Raw genomic sequence first — 19,611 nt, forward strand, 5'->3', positions numbered from 1 at the left:
GTCTGTCTCAATGAACTCAGACTCACAGACTTCTACAAACGGACTTAGAGACATATTTGGCTATTTAGCATGTAAGGCTACTAAGTGTTAGGCTACTTAGCATGTCATGCCTCATTCCTATTTAGGCTACATAGCATGTAAGGCTACTAAGTATTAGGCGACTTAGCAAGTTACGCCTCATTGCCTGTTAGGCTACTTAGCATGCTATGCCTCATGGCTTGTAAGGCTACTTAGCATGCTATGCCTCATGGCTTGTAAGGCTACTTAGCATGTTATGCCTCATGGCTTGTAAGGCTACTTAGCATGTTATGCCTCATGCCTTGTAAGGCTACTTAGCATGTGAGTGTCTGTGTCAGCGTCGAAAACCGTTTCTATGAATGGCAAAAATGACCACTGAACTACAAAAGTGTTGCCAAGGAGACCTTGCTGTGTTCTTTTCAAGGATGTGGCTTCAGTTGAGTTTATTATTATTGATACAAGTAAGACAGAAAGCACCGTCTGGCAAGCGGCTGCAGGAGGTATGACTGTGTGCACAGGGGAGATTCAAGCCAACCGTCTGATGGCCGCTCTGAAGGTCCACCGATCTAGGGCGTGTGTGAGTCTTCATGCAGATGACTCCTCCCGCAGGAGGAGCCATTGCTCTGGGAGGAGCTGTGTTTTTCCACAGCTTGGACTGAGAGTTGTCTGCCATATCCCGTGATGTTCTGCGTACTTAGCTGGGCGGGACTATGGCGTTGTGGAATCTGGCCCTGGAGCGACTGGCCCTTTGGTTTATTCCCTTAGTGGTCACAACAGGAATGCAAAAGGTGCCATGTCTGACTTAGGCAACCTTAGGCTCAGCATATTATGTGAAACTCCCTTTATAATGTGTTTACGGCTGAACCCTTTTTTGTCTCAGTCATTTTCAGGGCTACTTTCAGTACAGGGGGGGGGGGGGGGGGGGGGGGCTGGGGTGCCCACTGCTTCGTAGTCATCAGCCTGTGGCCATGACGTGGGGATGGTACTGGTGTAGGGCGTGGGCTGGGCACAGATGCATACTTTAATAACTATCTATTTGGCCCGTTGTCTAAGGTCACGCCAAATGTGTCAGTGCGACTAAAGATATTTGTGGGATATCTTATGTCACAAATTAAACAGCAGTCAATTTAAAATAGACTTTGCGACATGGTCGAGTTAGTTTCTAAGTGGTTCAGTGGTAAGTCCTGCAGTTTGAAGTTCTGTAGACTAGGGTTCAAGTCCTGCTTACGTTGGTGGTTTTTAAAGCGATCATTGTGTGAATATAATGTTGGATATAAAATCTGACCATCTTCTATAGCAATGGTCTTGGTGTTGCAGTGCCCTGCTGACTAAAAAAGTAAAAATTAAAGTTGTACATACCAGTGGCACTTGAACTCTGGCTAACAACCTAAAGGCGATATATTATACCACCAGATGTGAGTGTGATTAGCCTTACAAGCCGTTTCGAAAATCAGACCCATATGACATCACTAGTGGGCGTGTCCACCTAGATCTGTGCTGGCTAGATCAGTCTACCAAACTACCCAGTGGACTGAAGTAAGAGATGCTCATCTATCCAGCACAGATCTAGGTGGACATGCCCACTAGTGATGTCATATGGGGCAGATTTTCAAAACGGCTTGTAAGGCTAATTCCACTCACACCTGGTGGTATAATATGTCTCCTTTAAATGTTGTCGTTGTTTTTTCTTTTAGTCAAACTATATAGTCCAGATCGTTTGATACTGTCTAGATGACGGAATCAACAGACAATCTGTTGATTGCAGCCATCTCTGCAGACATCTTTGTTGTTGTTGACAATTCCTCACACTCGTTTTTAGTCCTACTCCGTTGGAGACTAACTCTGTTTGTGATTGGTCGGTCTCAGCCACCTTGGTTAGATAAAAAGGTTGTCATTGGTCGGTCTATGTCGTACTGGGCAGAATATTTTTGTACCCGAGTGCATGTTCGTTGACCTCGGATATCTGAATAAACTAATAATAATAATTCCTTTGCCATTCTTGTAGTCACAACTTACTAGCTAACTACTATAACTAAATACCACGGTACCAAAAGACCAGAGGCAAGCATAGTGCCTCACCAGAGACCATGGGGATGGGAATGATAAGCTTTGTGCTTGGAGTCAAACACACTCAGTCAGTTCTAGGGTTCTTTTTTTCTACCCTGCTGGACTAGTCAGTTCTAGGGTTGAGTATTCTAATCATCAACTCTACTGGACTAGTCAATTCTATGGTTGAGTATTCTACTCCATTGGACTAGTCTTTTCTAGGGTTGAGTATTCTAATCATCTATTCAACTGGACTAGTCAGTTGTAGGGTTGAGTATTCTAATCATCAACTCTACTGGACTAGTCAGTTGTAGGGTTGAGTATTCTAATCATCTACTCTACTGGACTAGTCAGTTGTAGGGTTGAGTATTCTAATCATCTACTCTACTAGTCAGTTGTAGGGTTGAGTATTCTAATCATCTACTCTACTGGACTAGTCAGTTGTAGGGTTGAGTATTCTAATCATCTACTCTACTGGACTAGTCAGTTGTAGGGTTGAGTATTCTGCTCTACTGGACTAGTCAGTTCTAGGGTTGAGTATTCTACTCTCCTTGACTCGTCAGTTATATGGTTAAGTATTCAACTCTACTCGACAATTCAGTAGTAGGGTTGAGTGTTCTACTCAAAAAATTAATTTCGGTTTATATTTCACATGATTGATTAAATCTCCTTCAGTGTTGTTAAAGTCATCAGATTGGTCTCGATAATAAGGGGGGGGGGGGGGGTAGTTGTCATAGCAACGACTGCCAGCGAGCACTTACTCATCACTAGTAGCTAACGGAATTGGTCGTTCTCCCGTGAACACCACTCCGGCCTCCACACGAAGAACCCTCTGAGGTTTGGTAACAACATAATCTGAATCCACTTCCATTGTTTCAAATGTGTTTTATTGAACTTTTATTTCAAATAAGTATGAAATACACAGAAAAAACCAACAGGAAGTCCCAGGTAAATCTTCCTGGGGAACTCAGAACAAATTTAAATTAACATATTCTCGTAAAAAAAAAACTACAAACTAGAAAGTGTTTGGATCATTTGGAATGGTCATGGGGAGTTGCCGTGAAGACAGAGCCATTCTACTTTCCAAAAGAGGCTAGGAGGTGACATCACCCCCATAGGTCACGTGTAAGAACCATGACCCGGGCAGCCATGAGGAGTTTAGCAGCAAGGGTCAAATCTGTCCGACCCAAAGTGCTGCGTGCCTCGCCCAACCCTTACATCCAGGGTCCGGAGAACGGGAGACCAGGAAGAACCCCAAAGTAACCTGGGGAGAGCCCAGGGAGTGGGCCCCGGGCTGGAGGACGGCGGAGTGTCACTGGAGGTGCCGGTAGTCCTTAATGGGCATGGGCTGTATGTGGATGACGGGGGACAGGTCCAGCTGCAGGATCTTCTGGGCTTTCCGCCTGGCGTCCGCCACCGACCGGGAGTGGTCCACCTTGATCACCTTCCTCCTCAGGTTGGCCATGGCCCTGCGGCTGCCGCTGCCCTGGGGGTGGGCCCCGTGGACCCCGTTGCTGCCCAGCTCGGCCTGTGGGCCGTAGAGGGTCGGGGCCGAGTCTCCGATCAGGGCCCCGTCGTGGCGGACGGGGCAGGAGAGGCCCCAGGGTCTCAGCAGGGAGGCGGGGGCCTCGCCGTTGGTCTGGGACGGGTGGAGCGGGATCCCCGAGAGGGCCGGGGGAGGAGGGAGGTGCTGCTTGGAGTGGGGGCCCGACGATGGCTCCCAGCTGGTGTGGATCTGGAGCCTGGCGGTGGGGGCCCCGGGCAGGTCCTGGAGGTTGGTCAGTCTGAGGCAGGGCTGAGGAGCACAGGGCCCCCGAGTCCAGCTCACCGGGGCCGAGGGGGGGCAGAGGGGTGCCTCTGGAGGGCAGGTGCCCTGGATCCGGGGGCTCCCCCTCTGGGCCTTCCTCCAGGACGGATGCACATGCACATCCCTCTTCCTGGCCGGCGGCTTCCGGCCCCTCCGCTTGGCGGTGGGTTTCTGGCTCTTCTCAAGGGCCCGGAGCTTGTCCTGGGTGAGGGGGCAGCTGAGGGCCGAGCGATAGCCGTACACGTCCTTACTGCGCAGCACCGTGGCCTTGTGGCCCTCCTCCCGCAGCTCCTGCAGGAAGATCAGGAGCTCCTCTGTGCTAGGGAGCCCCCGCGGCTTGGTGCCCATACCCAGGGCCTTCTCCGCCCCTGACCCAACAGCCAGCAGGACCGGCTGGCTGTTGGGTCGGGGGCTGGGCAGGTCCTGGGTGCTGTTGGACCTTCTGGTGCCGAGTTGTGCTGGGGTGCCAGGGTGGGGGGGCCCAGGCTTGGGCCCCAGGATCTTCAGCGCCTCCAGGACCACACTTTGGCCCGCCGACGAGACGCGGCTCCACGAGTGGAGAGCCTGCTTCTCCTCCATGGCGAAGGTCAAGGGTCGAAGCACCGCCGGACGGGTCAGCAGGTTAGCCATGCTGCCGGTTCCTGACAGGGGAGACAGGAAGTGAGGTCAGCCAGGAGATCAACACAGGAACTCTATGGTTGTTTCTGAATCTAGTACGACGTTGATTGCCTCGTGTCAATGAAAACACAGTGACGGCGCTCCAGAGATTATTATTCAGCCTCCTCAGAGGACTCAAGGTCCTTTTACATCAGGCACGTCAAGTAGAAATGGCGTGAAAAAGAGAGAACATCTCAATTATGTGACAAACTAAATCCATTTTCTACATTAAGAGTTATGCAGGAGAAAGAGATGGGTCCCAATCCTAGAAAGCTTAGTGAAGATATGAAAGAAATTAACCCTATATTCTATTGCAAACTATGATTATTATCAGGACTATATATCATATAAATACATTAATGGTGGAAAATATCTAGTCACCTTTCCCCTATAAGTAGGGTCTGACACGAGTCGGGCATAAAGAGCTGAGTCCATGTGGCGGGTCCATAGGGTCAGGAGGATGTATTGAAACTGCACCGTAAACACAGGACCTTGAACCCATCGAACATGCTATTCTCTATACGTTATCTGTATCGTCGGACATGTTATGCAAGTCTTGGAGGATGACTTGCAAAAAGGGAAAACAATATTGGGTATATAAGGTGCAGGACGAGAATCCTTCTGCAGTGTGTTCTGCAAACCACGAGAAACACCTGGCAGTGTGTCTTGCAAGCCACTCGGCTTCGATGTCGCCTGTTGGCGGGTAGCAATCAAGTTGGTCATACTGTGATAGAATTCAGTTATTTTCTACCAAAAAGACAGTATATGCTCTGTCCTTTCACCAAAATAATTAAGTATTTAGAGGATTAAATAATAGTTTCACACTTTTAATCCAAGTATTTCTGGATGAGGGGGATTATGATCAGCATTTGAAGTGTTCTTTAATACTTAAATTTTTTGGAGACTTTGTTTCCCTGTTCGGTGACTAAAAGTAGGCTATCACTCCTTTAGAGAAAGTTGGTATCCAAAACGTTGGATACCAACGTTGTAGGGCTGGCGTTCGGAAAATTTGTATTCAAAGCTTTAATCAGTATTCGGAGCTTGTTTTTTTTTTTTCCACGTAGCTATTTGCTACGTGACGTTACCATAGCGAGGGAGGGAAACCAAGCGAGACCAAGCAGAGAAGCGAGAGAGGTGGAGGAAGAATAGATATCTTGTTTCCCTTAACTTTATAACACAACATTAGCGGGATCTCGGGAGGAAAGTAATGCTTAGCGAAATGCTAACCTTATCTTAGCTGTTCGTTTAAGTTCGCTGTACAGCACCGCCGCCGCGCCAATCAACTGTGGCTGGCTTGCTGCAGAGCGGGAGCGTCTTATATATTGTGGCGACTCCTACGGGGGTCGCACCGGGGATTCTGAGAATCCGTGATGCCGGTTGGGGAAAAGGGGTTTTATTGTATTTTTGTGTTGGGGTTAACGGGTTTGGGGTGTGTGCTCGGTAGAGTGTAGTTGTGTGTTGTGGAGTGTCTACTTGTTGTGTGTAGTGTTGCCGCCACCGTTACCGAGAATTACATTACATGTCTGTTGGTTGGGTGTGCGGTGCGCTCTGTGTTGTGTGTCGTGTTAAATAGAGGCAGCGCTCGTAGTCGTGCGGTGTATGGGGCACAAGGGGCGTCATCACTTAACCTGGGCTCCCGTCTCGTCCTTCTCGCCACAATATGGACACATAAGATCAATCAATACTCTGCATTTCTTATGGATTTATTGTACAAATTCCCTGAAAATATGCACGTTCCAGGATGAATTGAAAGGCTCTGTCATGCCAAATTTGTACCGGCTGCCAAATTTGTACCGGGCGCGTCATCCATACGTAATCCATTCCAAACCTGCCTGGCAACAGATGATCGCGTCGTCCAATGACGTGAAAGGTTCACGAACATTCGCAAACCTTCTATCTAGCGATCCGTTATCTGTATTGTGCTATTTCGTCCTTGACCTGCTTTAAACACTCAGTTTACTTGCTAAATTTGATGAAACAATTAAATACAATACAAATATAAAGTAAAAACAAGTGTAATCTAGCGATCCGTTTTCTTTATTATGTTATTTCATCTTTGGCAACATGAGCGCGAATGTTTTTTGAAACCCGCTTTAAACACTCAGTTTACTAGCTAAATTTGATTAAACAGTTCAATACAATACAAATATAAGGTAAAAACAAGTGTTATCTAGCGATCCGTTAACTGTATTATGTTATTCCGTCTTTGGCAACATGAGCGCGAATGTTTTTTGAAACCTGCCCGGCAACGGACGACGTGATCATCTGTTGCCAGGCAGGTTTGGAAAGGATTACGTATGGATGACGCGCCCGGTACAAATTTGGCAGCCGGTACAAATTTGGCATGACAGCTCCTGTAAGGGCTGAGATGGCAGAGGACAGCTGATTTGGAACGCAACAACAGCTGTTCGCTTCCACGGGGAAAAACGAAGGAACTCCAACTTACTTAGGCCTACTAATTAACGTTCAAAAACTATTAAGTTCAACAAAATATGCAGATACTGTCATCAAATCGGTTCCAGGGAGTATATAGGGATTATTAATGTTTTTTATGGTGTGTTTTTCTGCAACGAGTATTCGAATACTCGCTCGGAAAAACCAACGAGTATTCGAAGCCTGAAAAATGGCATTCGGGCCAGCCCTTGCGATACAACTGCACACCGTCATGACGCCCATCTTTACGTCGGCGGTTCAAGGAAACTTTGGCTTGAAGCACCTTCATGTATCATCATGAATTGGTCTGCATATAACAGGGCGATAATCATAGTTATATGGATGTAGTTAACCACTTTGGATGCATGCATAGCCTAGCCAACTCAAAATCTAGTTATTTAGTTGTTGAAAAAGCTACAGCTATACAATATAGCTGGTCAATGACAAGATAAACAAAGGAAGGGGCTTTTCAGGGAAAAAGCTTAACCCAGAAAGGGATGAACATTGACAACTTAATAAACACAAAATGTTTGGTGGTTAGCGACTATTTGCCGATGGGAAGAGGCTAGGTGCAGACTAAAGGGAAAAAAGGAAACAATTGAGTAGGGTATTGCAGTGAATCTGGAAGCTAAAAACACAGGAAGTCACTAGCAACGATGCATGGGATTTTGCATTGTAGTCGAAACGCTAGGAAGTATCACATTAAGAGAGATGATAACAATAGAGCTTGCGCTAGGTAGCATCATGTTCATCAAGCGGCTAATAGTAGGGCTAGCTCTAGGTAGCATCACATTTAGCTCTAAATTCTAAATTGCTTCATAGTCTCCCATAGCATTTCACTGAAGAATAGCTGATGGATGGCTTGGCCATTTCAACCAGATTACACTCACTCACTCATGTTATAGCACTTAAGTTTCCCCTACAGCAACTTTGATGCTAAATATTCATGAGGCGACTAAGCAATCAACATCGGGTAGCCTCACTGCTAGTGGCACTATTTTAAAAAGGTCTCTTATCACAACCATCCATCGTGTATCTGCAAATAACTTTGCATTCATAATAACAAGTAGAATGTTTTATGTGCACAATATTAGTGAATAGCCGATTGACCGCTGAAATAGACAAAGATTCCTACTAGATGTCTTTATGGAGCTCTGTTCATCACGGTACTGCAGTCCCTCTCCCGTCAGGCTACGGTTACTAGGAGCTCCTTGTTTAAGAGCTCTGGCTGCTTCATGAAGGCCAGGACATTGGATGAACAGCTCAAGTCAACCAAATGAAAGTTTAGTTTAGTATAGTATAGTTTAGTATAGTGAAGGAAAATGTACGGCCGTGGTAATCAAAGAAAAACTTGTCAGACTGAAATTCGACCTTCTCTTCGACCAATCGATTGGTCGAAGAGATTTTCCCCTTATTTTCATAATTTTTAATATTTTTTATTATTTTCCCCTCTTCGACCAATTGATTGGTCGAAGAGGGGAAAATAAGCTAGACGAACTAAACTGGCCACACTGCAGGGAGCCAGGCAGACAGCTCTACCTGGTCGCCACAATATCACATCCGCTGTGGGGAGGAAGTCCCAGGGCTTAGGATCCACTCTAGGTCCGAGTCTGACACGGTAAAGTAAGGGCAGAGCCTCACTGTCGAGCGGTTCGCACACCAGATCAGCAAGGAATTGCAACGTCAGGCAGCGCAGCGTGGCACGGAGACAACACGCATCGTAAGATTTCATTTTAGGTCTGTCGCCGTGTTCAATATCAGGGCGATATTGCGAAAAATATTATCACGATTATTTTTTTGATATTGATCGATATCGATATTAATCACGATATATGATTTGATACTGCTGCAGCCTGAAGAAACTAGAGTGTTCATTAGTTAAACCATACTTCTTTGTTTATAACCATATTTGTGATAAGGGAACACTTAATCACATTTAACTTCACAAACGCGTTTTATCGGCTTCCAACAGAACAACAGAACAGATATAAGGTAGCTTGCCTTGTAACCTATTGAAAATAATGTAAATATATATATATTTTTTACTTTATTTATTTAATATCGAGCATTTATGTCTAATGCTTATCGTCGTAATCGACGTGAGTTTTATCGCGATTCATTGGCCGCCTGCAATGCATACTTTTGGTTGTCCTTTTTAATTAGGAAAAGCAGAATCCATTAGGTTATGCAAATTCAAATATGTGAAAACAAGAGAGGATACCAGGTCAGAGGGTTAGCTCATTTAACAAAAGAGCTAGGGGCAGGAAAATGGAAAACCATTGGTGTTGGTGCTAGGCATTTAAAATATCGGTAACTACACTACTTTACTAGACTATAGTAACGCGCTTTCCTGCGTTACCCAAGCCGTGATTGCCTGCGTGTAAAGTGATCTGTTGTGGTGCGTGCATGCGTGCTGCCTGTGTGTCTGCAGCGCCGGCTTGCCTCGGCACGTTGCCATAGCGATCGATTTAAGTTATGTAGCTGCTTGTGCGAAGGAGTGTTCAAGTGTTGGACCGCAGAAGCAGGTGACACAGAAAGACCGGCTGGTTGCAGGGTTCATTGTAGAAGACATGCTTCCCCTGTCGACTATTGAATCGCCCAGATTTAGAAAAATACTACATAAATAACCCACGACTCGCAACACAACATCTGACAGGAAAACGTTTTCCCATTACCTGAACAAGTGTTATACCGACATCATGGAATCGAAGCTCAAATAAATTTTGAGTCCTCCCTGGATCTTGTGTCCACAACCGTGGACATTTGGTCCAGCAACAACAAAAGTTACTTAGGAATGACGGTGCACTGGATAGACAGCATTACTTTAAACTTGAGAAGGCTGCTCTTGCCTGCAAGAGGGTGAGAGGAAGACACACTTATGAGGTCATAGCTTGCAGAATAGATCAGGTTCATTCAGCCTTTCATATGGTTTTATATGCTATTTTGTATCGATTTATACAATAAAAACGAAGTGATCATGTTTGTCCATGTATCTACAGTAAATTAAAACTGGAAAGTAAAGTAATAAGTAGTGAAGTTACTTTTCAAATGCAGTAACTAGTAAAGTAATCTCATTACAATTTACCGAAGTAACTAGTAATAAGTAACTAATTACTTTTTTTGAGTAACTACCCCAACACTGGCGCTAGGCAACATCATGTTTAGCTAGAGTTAGGGTGGTCGCAGTGTGGACATTTTCACACCGAGTAATACACTCGTGTCAACACCGGTATTACCGAGTATAAACGGTATAAACGTTGAAACTAGGTCAACCGCCATCTTCTCCGTCAACTCTCCTCTCACGCTCGGTGACAGCGTCTGGCAGCGCGCCAATTCTCGGGGACAGTGTTTTATAACGTTCCATATATAATAGTATGATATAATTGTATATATCATTTCACGGCCAAAAGCTCTGTGTGCCTCCGAAAGGACGTAGCGCGGGGAGCTCTCATAGGGATTGGGCTTCGCGGGGTTTGTTTACTGGCGTTGCTATGGTTACCGGTCTTGTAAGGAAGCGCGCCAATTCTCGGCGAGCCAATTCTCGGCGAGCCAATTCTCTTCCACACAGAGCAGAACTATGGCCTGTTTTACACATTTTTATTTTCTTATTATATTATTCATTTTTACAGATTCATTTTTTTTATTACTGGAAAAAATAAATAACAACTCGGTGTTGCCAGTGTGCATCACCGAGTAAACGGTGTTGGCCTCAACACCGGTAACACCGGTAATACCGTATACCGCGGCAACCCTAGCTAGAGTAATAAATAATAGCGTTAGAAGTAGGTAGTATCATGTTAAGCTAGCTGATAAGAGTAGCACTATCATCTTTAGCTATAGGATAATTATAGAGTTAGCACTACAGAGTATCATCTTTAGCTAGAGGATAATAATAGTTAGCATTACGGAGTATCATCTTTAGCTAGAGGATAATAGATAGCATTACGGAGTATCATTTTTAGCTAGCTGATAATAAAATAGTTAGCACTACGGAGTATCATCTTTAGCTAGAGGATAGAAATAGAGTTAGCACTACATTCTAGATTTGTAGTGTTTCCTCGAGTGATATTGAATTTCTTGGTGGAAATGCTGCACACTGCCTCGACCAAATTCTTCGGCGTTCCCTACCAGACTCGTACTTCATTTCATTTGCATAGAGAGTCTGGACCTACTCAATTGGGTCTCTGTTGAAGTCTGTTGAAGTTTAAAACTATTGGATCTGCCCAGTGGCACTCTGGATCTGCCATAACCAATCGCTAACGTTTGGCTGGGAATCACGTTGCACGCAGGCTGTAAACAAACCAAACACTGTCCATGAAGATGTCCGTCAACGAGAGCTGACTATAACGCCATTGTTCTCAGCCACTCCCTCTGCTTGCTGAATGGACGCAAAAAATGTGAACGTAGAAAACCCACTAACATACCGCAGACCGGGAAGTAGTACTGAAGGGAAATTAAAATTGAGACGGGCGGAGCCAGGCTACTCTTTATCGGGCTCAGTGCCAAAATGTTTCCTAACAGGTTGGGTTTCTCTACCGAATCTATGTTTTCAATATAGGCCCCTAGCCAACAGGAGAGAAGCACGTCTTTCTGGATGGCACATTCTCCGTTCCGTCCCAATTATTCGAATATTCGAATACTCGTTCGGAAAATTAGTATTCGAAGCTTAAATCAGTATTCTGAGCTTTGTTGTTTTTTTTTTCACGTACGCGACGTTACCAGAGCGAGGGAGGCAAACTATAAGCGTCACAGTGTTTCCCACAGAAATTTTGGAGACTATGGGGGGGGGGGGGCATTCAACCGGACATGCGCGGTGGTTTGCCTACTAATAGTAAACTAACACTAACAAAGAACTAATTCCTTGGTATTGATTATGGACTTTGTATTTGTTGAGTTGTGGTGCACTATTGCTGCAGCTCACGTTGCATTCAGATGAAATAATAAATTATGGAATTATCTTTAGCCGTTCTTGGCGTATATTTCTGCAGATATACATTCTACACAACAGATGGCCAATCTTCTTTTTTCAGTGTACGCCTATTTAAACACAATGGCGTGGCCTAAATGTCACCTTCTCAATCGTTTCATAGGCTATACATTTGTATAAACCCCCCGTTTACACAATGGGAAAACACATGTTTTCATACGTTTTGCCCTTTCATTTAGGCTACACGAAAACAGAGTTTTTATCATGGGAAACGATCATTTATAAAAACTCAGAAACTCAGTTTTTATGTTTGCGTGTGCACTTGGTCAAACGGAGTTCTATGTTCTCAAACAGTTCACAGTTAGTTAACTTACTGATCATGGATGCCGTTAAGGTAGTGCTCATACGTTAATGCAAAATTCCGAATGTCGCGCTCTCTCTATTTTTTAGACAACTCAAGACCCTCTGCAACGTAAGCACATGCACGCTAAACTGATTGGCTTTTATCACGATTCACCAGACTCTCATTTAAATAAAGTTCAAGGATTGCCAACTTGGATTCGGCTGCAGAAGGCTATTCGGCACAAAGCCGAATCGCAGGCAAACAGCCGAACTTCGTGCTCTCATGCAATCCCAATGAGAGCGACAAGAACTTCGTCTGAGCAAAAAAAAAAAAACTTCATGTGCACGCAGAGACTATGGCGGCCGAAATTAGACTATGGCGGGGCGCCATAGTCTCGTCAATGTGTGGGAAACACTGCGTCAGCGACACCCAGCAGAGAAGCGAGAGAGGTGGAGGAAGAATTGATATCTTGTTTCCCTTTACTTTATAACACAACATTAGCGGGATCTCTGGAGGAAAAGTAATACTTAAAACCTTAGCTTAGTTGTTTGTTTACGTTCGCTGTACAGCGCCGCGCCAATCAACTGTGACTGGCTTGCTGCAGAGCGTGAGCGTCTTGGGAATACCCGGTCAATATAATGGATATAATATGGACACATAAGACAATCAATATTCTCTATTTGTTATGGATTTATTGTACAAATTCCCTGAAAAGATGCACGTTCCAGGATGAATTGAAAAGCTCCCGTAAGGGCCGAGATGGCAGAGAACAGCTGATTAGGAACGGAGCAACAGCTGTTCGCTTTCACGGGGAAAAACGAAGGGACTTCAACCTATTTAGGCCTACTAATTAACGTTCAAAAGCTATTAAATCTTCAACAAAATATGCAGATACTGTCAAAATCTGTTCCAGGGAGTATATAGGGATTATTAATGTTGTTTTTGATGGTGTTTTTTTCTGGAACGAGTATTCGAATATTCGCTCGGAAAAACCAACGAGTATTCGAAGCCTGAAAAATGGCATTCGGGCCAGCCCTATTATTTGGTGGCAATTAACTTGGCAGAAATGTTCACTCCCATGAAAATGAGAATTGTTGTGTTTTCGGTCCTTAAAGTGACCCCTTTAAATCTACAAAGGGCTTACTATCCAATGAGCCTGCAATATTATACCGCCATGTTTCTAGAGTAGCCCGGAATGGTAATAACGGCTTTTTCGGAGTAACAGAGTAATATTTGTCGATGACAGCCTTTTGGAAGTACCTACTGGCACCTAACAGGTCAGTACAGGACACATTTTTAGATTTTAGGGCAAAGCTTTTCGAACCAAGCTTTTCTAACCAATTATACACACATTCACAAAACAATGCAAGGCGAGCTCGTCGGTAGCGGATAGGGTTAGATATCTTGCTCGACACTCGATGAACTTGCTGGATTGATCTAGCAACCTTCTGGTTATAAATCAACCAGCTCTACATAGTTCTAACCTGCAACCTCGCCGCTGCTTGCCACTAAATCCAACCAAATGTACCTTTAACACTAGCAATAACATCCCAACACTGGTCCCTCCTGCATCTTATTTCTCAAACACCTACTGTCTAATGTGACCTAAAGCGTACCTTCCTGTGTTTGAAGACACAAGGAGACAAGCTGTTCCCTCTTCTCTCAGTCTGCAACCATCTAAAATGGCTGACCCGGTTCCATAGCACTCTCCCTCTCTGCTCCATAGCCCCTCTCCCCTCTGCCCCATGGCTCCTCAGTTCAAGAAAGCCTCCCCCTCTCTTGAGTAGCACCTCCCCCCACCGTTATGTTGCCCCTCCCCCTCTGTCCTGTAGCCCCTGACCTTCTGTTCTATTGCCCCTACCCTTCTGTTCTGTAGCCCCTACCCTTCGTTTCTGTAACCCCTACCCCTCTTTTCTGTAGCCCCTCCCCCCTCCGTTATGTTGCCCCTCCCCTTACCGTGCAGTTGCCCCTCCCCCTCTGTTCAGTAGCCCCTCCCCTCTATTCAGTTGCCCCTCCCCCTCTGTTCAGTTGCCCCTACCTTCTGTTCAGTAGCGCCCCCTCCTCTGTTCGGTTGCCCCTCCCCATCTCTTTGTTATCCCAGTGCTAGTAAGATCTGGAAGCGCATCTGTGTCCTGTCTCAACAGAAAGTCTGGGACACAGCATTGATTAACGGCATCGTAGGGCAGGGCGATCGATATTTGAAATATATCGATATTTTTCCAACGGGATATGGAACGAGACGCTATCGTCAACATCACAACATTGATTTAGTTTCATTTGCGTTGAAAGTACAGCATATTTTATCCAAATAACAGCAGTTTCGAACCGCGACTGCCGCCTGCTATTTCGTAACTCTGCTTATCTCTCTCCCGCTCTGCCTCCGGCTAACACACACACGCGGCCCGGCCACCCTTCCACTCACGTCACTCTTTTAAATCCCCCTACGGCGTGAAACATCGAGTCCGCTGGCAAACGCGGCTCAGAGGAGCTTGTATGTAAGCAGAAGACAAATGGCTCCATAGTTTGGCGATGTTTTGGGTACAAGGTGTCTGATGAATGATAGAATCAGGTTTTTTGTAGAGAACACTTCAAATCTGTCGCAACTAAAGGGTCAAGCAGCCTACGACCAACCTCTTCCATCACTTGCAGCAGCCCCAACGTGCTCAGAAATGCGTGCAGCGACCCAGAATCTTAAGCTGTCTCGACATTAATTATTTTTTATTCAGATAGTACAGCAATTGTCCCAAAATGATTCCGCTCCGGCGGAGCTCAGCTCCGGCAAGTGTCGCTCCATGTCGCAATTCAATTCTGTGCTTCAGATTGGTCTGGAAGTGGAAGAACCAAAGATGTCGGAGAACCCGACCCGACGGGAGCTAAATTAATAATATTATTATTATTATAATAAGATTCATAAGATTCCGGAGGCTCACACAGCTTTTGGCCGTGATATTATATATTTAAGCAATAGATCACGCCAGGCTGTGGTATGTGCTCATTATACCACTGTTAAGGGGCGTTGTCCAGCCCCGACGCGCAGCGGAGGGCCGGCGACCCCCTTCACAGTGGTATAATGAGCACATGCCACTGACTGAAGTGATCTATTGCTTTGATACAACGGTTACTATTATGGCGAAACGAAAGTCATAGACACACTACATTTAAAAAGAAACCAAGAAAGTCGAAATAGCCGTTTAATTAAAGAATACAAAAAAGTAGTCCCTCCTGGCTGCTGCTATGCATCGACGGTCGCTATGCAACACACTTTAGCGTCCCTCCGAGAGAAGGCTCCGATAGAGCGGTTCGCCGGCAATTTATCCTATGGAGCAGTTCACTCGCCGTGTGCCTAAGCTTTCGTTAGTCTCTCCATCGCCTTGCTCACTCCCGGAGTAACAACATTTACACGCTCTCCATCATCCAACATACGTTTTACTTTGTAACTGTTTCTACTTCCAGGCGCGGAGTGATATGCAAACTTTCACAAAATGATCGGGCGTCATAGCAGTTATGTATACGCTCATTATACAACAGTTGGGAACCAATCAGATCGCTGGATTTAGGTCCCCCGTTGTATAATATATTGTAATGTTCTCAAATACGAGGCGGAGGCAGTGTCTAGTCCACGGTTTAGTCAACCAGCAAACTTTATTCAATTCCGAACGGTAGGAATAGTAACGGTAAATCCAAACGGTAGGTAGGTAGGCTATAATAATAACGGTAACTCCCCCCTCCCCCCCTCAGCAGGTTAACGAGCACAGCGTCGCAGGCAGGCTGGAAATGAGAGCACAGCGGCGCCACCGATGTAGAACGACGAGTTGGAGCGCGGCAACAGCAACTATGTATTGCGTCAACAAATATCGATATTTATCTCATATCGATATTCTGCTTGAAGATATCGAGATATGTAAGCTTGCTGGTAGTTCTACCAGGAGGACTCAAATCACGCGCGGCTGGCCGCCAATCACCAGCTACCAATCACCTGCCTACACCTGCTCTATAAAGAGTAGTCTAACATATGTCTTTGCTGCTCAGGTCTTCGTTCGACGCACCTCCATCCACCCCACCACCACCAGGTCGGCCTCAGTCTACTTGTCCAGGGGAAGGCTCCGCCCCTGCTAGTCCTGGCAGGATACGCCGAGTCCGCACGTCACCCTGGATCAGTGACGGGGCTCATGCCAAAGATTTACCATGCAAAATATTCCCATGTCGTTATTTAAATAAATCCTGTTCATACTTATCAGTGATCGAGTCTTTATGGGAGAAATGACTGTTGGTCCATATCGCCCAGCCCTAGCATCAAGGACCGCCTACTTTTCAGTAAGAGGTCTTAGTTGACATGCAAGCGTGACCAATCAGGGACCGTACGCCTGACGCGTAACCAACAGACAAGTGTTGAAACACAATGTGATAATCACAGAAATGTAATTTATAACAATTGCTCAGCCGTCTACAAGTATAATAAACGATATATCTGTGCACACAAAAAAAACACAGATGTGAACATTAATACCCCTGTTTAACCCGGGTCAAACCAGAACTACATCTACCTCATCTACATTACTGGGAGGGAAAATGCTGACAGCCAATGAGAATTGAGTCTTGAATCTCGCGCTGGACGGTTCAACTTGACCTGTATCAGAAGTTCAAGATGAATCACGTGGTCACCTAAAGTGAATGAACAGAAGAGGCTGTTACTAGCTTAATGGTCAATAGTATTGTAAGTATTGTAAGTATTTTGGTATGGTAACTATGAAGCAAACAGAGGGGAATTGTATTGAACACGCGCGTGGAGCGACCCACGGCTGACCTGTCTTCCAGCCACGGGGCTACGAACGGGGCTGCCATGGGTTTCTGACCTGATCTCACTCCCGCTCCGCAATTGTATCAAGTAGGCGTGGCCTATTTGACGTATTGGCTTCGGCTTCCTCACCTGTCTAAATGTGCTGCCATCTGTGGCTACAGTAGTTATTGCAGCTTGTATGTTGGCATACAAAATACTAGCTCTGCATTGAGAGACAGTAATAGCTTGCCATGTAGCGACTGATTTTAGTTGTTATTGGTTTCTATGGAAATACTGTTTCTGATAGTTATTGACTACTATGTAGCTTCTGTTTTCGGCAGATATCGGTTGCTATGTAGCAGTGGTTGCTAGGTGTTTTCTAGTTGCTATTTGAGTACTGTTTGCTACGTGTTTACTTGTTCATATGTGTTGACATGTTGCTAGGTGTGGCCTAGTCACTGGGTGTTTGCTGGTTGCTATGTGATTATTGGTTGCAATGTGGTTACTTGTTCATATTGGTTTACATGTTGCTAGGTTTTTGCTGGTTGCTATGTGATTACTGGTTGCGATGTGGTGACTTGTTCCTATGTTTTTACTGGTGGCTTGGTGTTAACAGGTTGCCAGGTGTTTACAGGTTGCTAGGTGATAACTTATTCCTACGGTTACTGCTGGGTAGGTGTTTACAGGTTGCTAAAGGGTGTTTGTTACGTAGAAGTGTTCTATAAAAAGTTACGATAGATCTGTAGTAGGCCAATGAAATCAGCTAACCGATATATCGGTATATCGTTGCTGCTTTGCAGAGGGCAATCTCAACTTTTCTCCAACCAAATCTTTATTAAACACCAAGCTACATTTAAGTAGTCCAACAAAACCTGCACTCTCCAGCCTTCGCTCACATTTCCACCTTGCTTCCGGTTAAAACTAAACTTTCACAAGATTTCTACTTCAGCGAGACAACTCAGCGCAACTTTCTATGTAGGGATCTTTTCCATGAGATAAGGGTGAGGTTTAAATGGCAAAAAATATACGGCTGAAGAGTTCTCGATCCACACTGGACCCATTTTCAAAAACCGATAAAGCCTTACAGCCAAAATGATCGAAAATAAATTGTCCAGGTTAAAATAACTGAAGTTCCCCTTAAGTCGAACTTTGCCTCATATTTCAAGAGCAACACAAAGCACTAGAATCAAACCTTTTTACCAGCACAAAATACACAGAGCATGAATTTTACACGTTTTTTCGCTTCAAATTTAAAATGTTTGCAATTTCAAGACACGGCTATGTGCTTCAGGCTTTCGGCTTTAGCAGTACAATCAAAAATAAAACCATTTAAGAATTCGTCCTTTGTTAACAATAACTATCATGGATCTTTACGATATCTAAAAGGAACATATTGTGGTATAATTATAACCAAACTTAGCGTTACGCAGTTTGTACGCCTTTGTTAACCAGAGCGTCAAAGATTCGCGCGTCGCTCGCGACCGTTTACGATCTTTCGCTGCACACGAGCGCCCCCTCCCCCGACATGGCGAGCGTCCAATCGGCGCCCGCTATTGAACTTCTTGAAAATATCACGCAGAGCACTCGATACACCGTTATACAGGACCACCTATCAAACGGACGGTCAACGGCTGGCTGTGAGGCTCCAGTGTTGTTCCCAGCTATGTTCTCTGTGACCTGGCCACTTCAGGTCTCGTCCTGGCCTCTCAGCACGGCCCGGACGGGACACGGTAGGGACAGTGAAAATAGAAAGGACTCTGAGCTCACCGTTCACCGGAGCGATGTCTGCCTCTCTCCCTCCGCTCCAGCGAAGCTTCACAGTAAAATGGCTGCAACAACAGCGGCGCTGAGAGAGGGGTGGGCGGGGCGGGGCCACAGGGCGAGAGTGACGGAGAGAGGGAGAGATAAATAGAGAGAGACTTTAGGTTGGCTGAGAAGAGCCGGTGGGCGGGTCTTCAGAGAGAGCGGGGCATTCGGTTAGCTGAGAGGAGCGGTGGGCGGGGCTTTGGGCGGGGTTAGAGAGAGGCTGAAATCACAAAAGAAGACCCTTAACTGTAACGCTAACCTAGGGCCAGCCCTAGGTCTTCTGGGGCCCCAGACGGGAAAAATAGAGGCCCCTCCTTTGGTCAACATGCCCCATTTCCATTAGTTTTTTGGACCCCTGTCTAAAATGCCAATTAGCGGGTTGAAATAGTATGAATATATTAATATTAGTGCTGAGCCTGAACATTCAGATAGTCTTACGTGAGGCAGGAATTTGAAATTTAAATTCAGTTTGTCAGAATATCCCAGGGATAATACAAAGATACATATGTAAAGCCCAAAGACATTTAAGTGCGAGTGTACCCCCTGTTTCGCCTGTAGTTCTAACACAGATCACACAGTTCTAGGAACGAGAGGGGGTGGGGTTTCCCCATAGTTACGACCCATATTGTGGTTAATTGAGGTGTTACTTGTATACAGATACACACCGACACCTACAGCCACACACACACACACACACACGCACACACTGTGGCAACCCGGCCTGGGCCAATTAAGGACATGGAGAACACCTGTGGAACAGGTGGAGAAGCAGGGCTTAAAAAGTCTGCTTCTCCACT

The 19,611-nt window shown here is 45.4% G+C and overlaps 1 protein-coding gene across 1 annotated transcript; it reads right to left on the bottom strand.

Moving 5' to 3' along the window:
• Nucleotides 1–2,932: 2,932 nt before the first annotated feature.
• ccdc71 (coiled-coil domain containing 71) lies at nucleotides 2,933–18,868 on the bottom strand. Its single transcript, XM_030375193.1, has 2 exons — nucleotides 18,776–18,868; nucleotides 2,933–4,512 (listed from the first exon to the last, which is right to left on the bottom strand). The coding sequence occupies exon 2, from the start codon at nucleotides 4,499–4,501 to the stop codon at nucleotides 3,377–3,379; it is 1,125 nt and encodes a 374-aa protein (XP_030231053.1). The 5' UTR covers nucleotides 4,502–4,512; nucleotides 18,776–18,868; the 3' UTR covers nucleotides 2,933–3,376.
• Nucleotides 18,869–19,611: the final 743 nt, after the last annotated feature.

Source organism: Gadus morhua, chromosome 13, assembly GCF_902167405.1.
Source record: "Gadus morhua chromosome 13, gadMor3.0, whole genome shotgun sequence".
Classification (NCBI taxonomy): domain Eukaryota; kingdom Metazoa; phylum Chordata; class Actinopteri; order Gadiformes; family Gadidae; genus Gadus; species Gadus morhua.